The sequence below is a fragment of the Phytophthora parasitica genome, assembly GCF_000247585.1.
Source record: "Phytophthora parasitica INRA-310 unplaced genomic scaffold supercont2.9, whole genome shotgun sequence".
In the NCBI taxonomy this organism is placed as follows: Eukaryota; Oomycota; class Peronosporomycetes; order Peronosporales; family Peronosporaceae; genus Phytophthora; species Phytophthora nicotianae.
Genome location: NW_008648995.1, coordinates 649,464 through 651,439, shown reverse-complemented (window position 1 = coordinate 651,439; position 1,976 = coordinate 649,464). Strand labels below are relative to the sequence as shown.

General features: G+C 53.5%; 1 protein-coding gene across 1 annotated transcript; it reads left to right on the top strand.

Moving 5' to 3' along the window:
• On the top strand, positions 1-1,703 carry PPTG_06297 (hypothetical protein). Its single transcript, XM_008900199.1, has one exon. It carries the CDS (start codon positions 515-517, stop codon positions 1,577-1,579), a length of 1,065 nt encoding a protein of 354 aa, XP_008898447.1. The 5' UTR covers positions 1-514; the 3' UTR covers positions 1,580-1,703.
• The last annotated feature ends 273 nt before the right edge of the window (positions 1,704-1,976 follow it).

The following is a 1,976-nucleotide window of genomic DNA, read 5'->3' as shown; positions in this document are numbered from 1 at the left end:
GACTCGCACTTCTCATGGTCTACTAGCGACGATTCCGCATAGAATTTTGGCTAAGTGGAATGCATGGCGGAACGATTTCCCGTGAACAGCTCGTGCTTGCGGCTTGTTTCTCACTGTTCAACATTTACTTCGCCAGCATGGTGAATATATATCCACTCGTGGGTGCTCGATACGTTACGGCATGGATTAACCAAAAATATTCACTTCATTATCAAACTTCCATTCCTCGTCCAATGCTTCAAGGTGACCGGTCGTCCCAAAGACCCAAGCATGGGCGCCTTCCAACGTTTATCGCCAGCCATCTATAATGCAGTTAGCATTAGTTAGTGGCTGAGATCCGTTAACCGCGTAGCATTTTCACTTCGCGCTTGTGAGCTATACAAACTTCTATATCCCTGCTTGCTTTCCCATGCACATCAGCTTGTCCTAAGCTCTGCTTGGTATATCCGAACCTCTTCAACTCATTCTGCAATTTACCGCATCCAACTCAAGCAAAAAAGCAAACCGAACAACCATGTCAACTGAACCACGAACCATCAAGGCTTACGCCTGCTTCGGTAAGAAGGAAGAGGTCAAGCCATGGGAATACAAGTCCCGTCCACTGGGCCCTGGAGACGTGGAAGTCAAGATCTCACACTGTGGCATCTGTGGCTCCGATCTGCACACCATGGACAGCGGCTGGGGTCCATCGATCTACCCGTGCGTCGTGGGTCATGAAATCATTGGCGAGATCACTCTGGCTGGAGACGAAGTCAAGGGCATGAAGGTCGGCGACCGTGTGGGCGTCGGTGCCCAAGTGTTCGCGTGTCTGAACAAGGACCCCGCGTCACCGTGCAAACTGTGCTCCGCTGGTGACGACGCCTACTGCCCCCACAGAGTGTGGACGTACAGCGACAGATACGCTGACAAGACCGTGACTTATGGCGGCTATGCCGAATACATCCGCGTCATGCATGAGTACGCCTTCAAGATCCCGGACAACATCCCATCAGATGTCGCGGCACCACTGCTGTGTGCCGGTGCGACGGTGTTCCGACCGCTGAAGGAGGCCGGCGTGAAGCCCGGTAAGCGTGTCGGTATTGTGGGCATTGGCGGCTTGGGCCATTTGGCGATTCAGTTCGCCAAGGCCATGGGAGCTGACGCTGTCGTGGCCTTCTCTCGCTCACCGAACAAGGAGAAGGAAGTGCGCGACTTGGGTGCGACGGATTTCGTCAACTACACGGACGAGAAGCAAGCCACTGCGGCGGAAAAGACGATCGATGTGTTGCTCGTCTGCGCCAATGCCGACAACATGCCGTACACGCTGTTCCTGAGCTTCTTGGCGGTCCGTGGCTCGCTCATCATGGTGGGTCTTCCCAATGACGACGTCAAGTTCAGCGCCTTCGGTGTGGTCGCAAAGGGGGCGAACTTCGGTGGTAGCAACATCGGCAGCATCAAGGACATCAAGGATATGCTCGAAGTGGCATCCAAGAAGAACGTGCGTCCCGTGATCCAGAAACTGCCCATGAGCAAGGCCAACGAGGGCATCAAGATGGTGCGTGACGGCTCGGTGCGCTACCGTGTCGTGCTCGAGAACTAACTTGGTTAGTCCGTTCCATGGCATCAACGCCATTTGCATTCACTATGTGCGTCGTTAGCAAAAAGAAAGCCAACAAACAACAACAGAAAAGCTAACAATTAATGAAAAACTAAAATGAGACTTAAGAAGAAGAGTGTTTGGTTCGGTGAAACGACTGTGGCTTTGGGGAGTCGCGACCTGCCACCGCTTCCACGGTACGGCATTGTCATTCTCAAACTAACAGTTCGCCTCGCACCCCGTTGCCATCTTCTCAGATGGATGGCAACTAGAGATCGCCCTCTTCCAGGCCAGATTCCACACCTCGACGAGATCATTGAGGAATCTCCACGTCAACAGAGTCCCAACGCCAGCGGCTCGACCAGCCCCGCCTATCGTCTCATTCCACCTTCAAAACCCC

What these genes read in the sequence shown, in the direction of transcription:
- PPTG_06297 (XM_008900199.1), top strand. Translation starts at nt 515, where the DNA reads ATGTCAACTGAACCACGAACCATCAAGGCTTACGCCTGCTTCGGTAAG.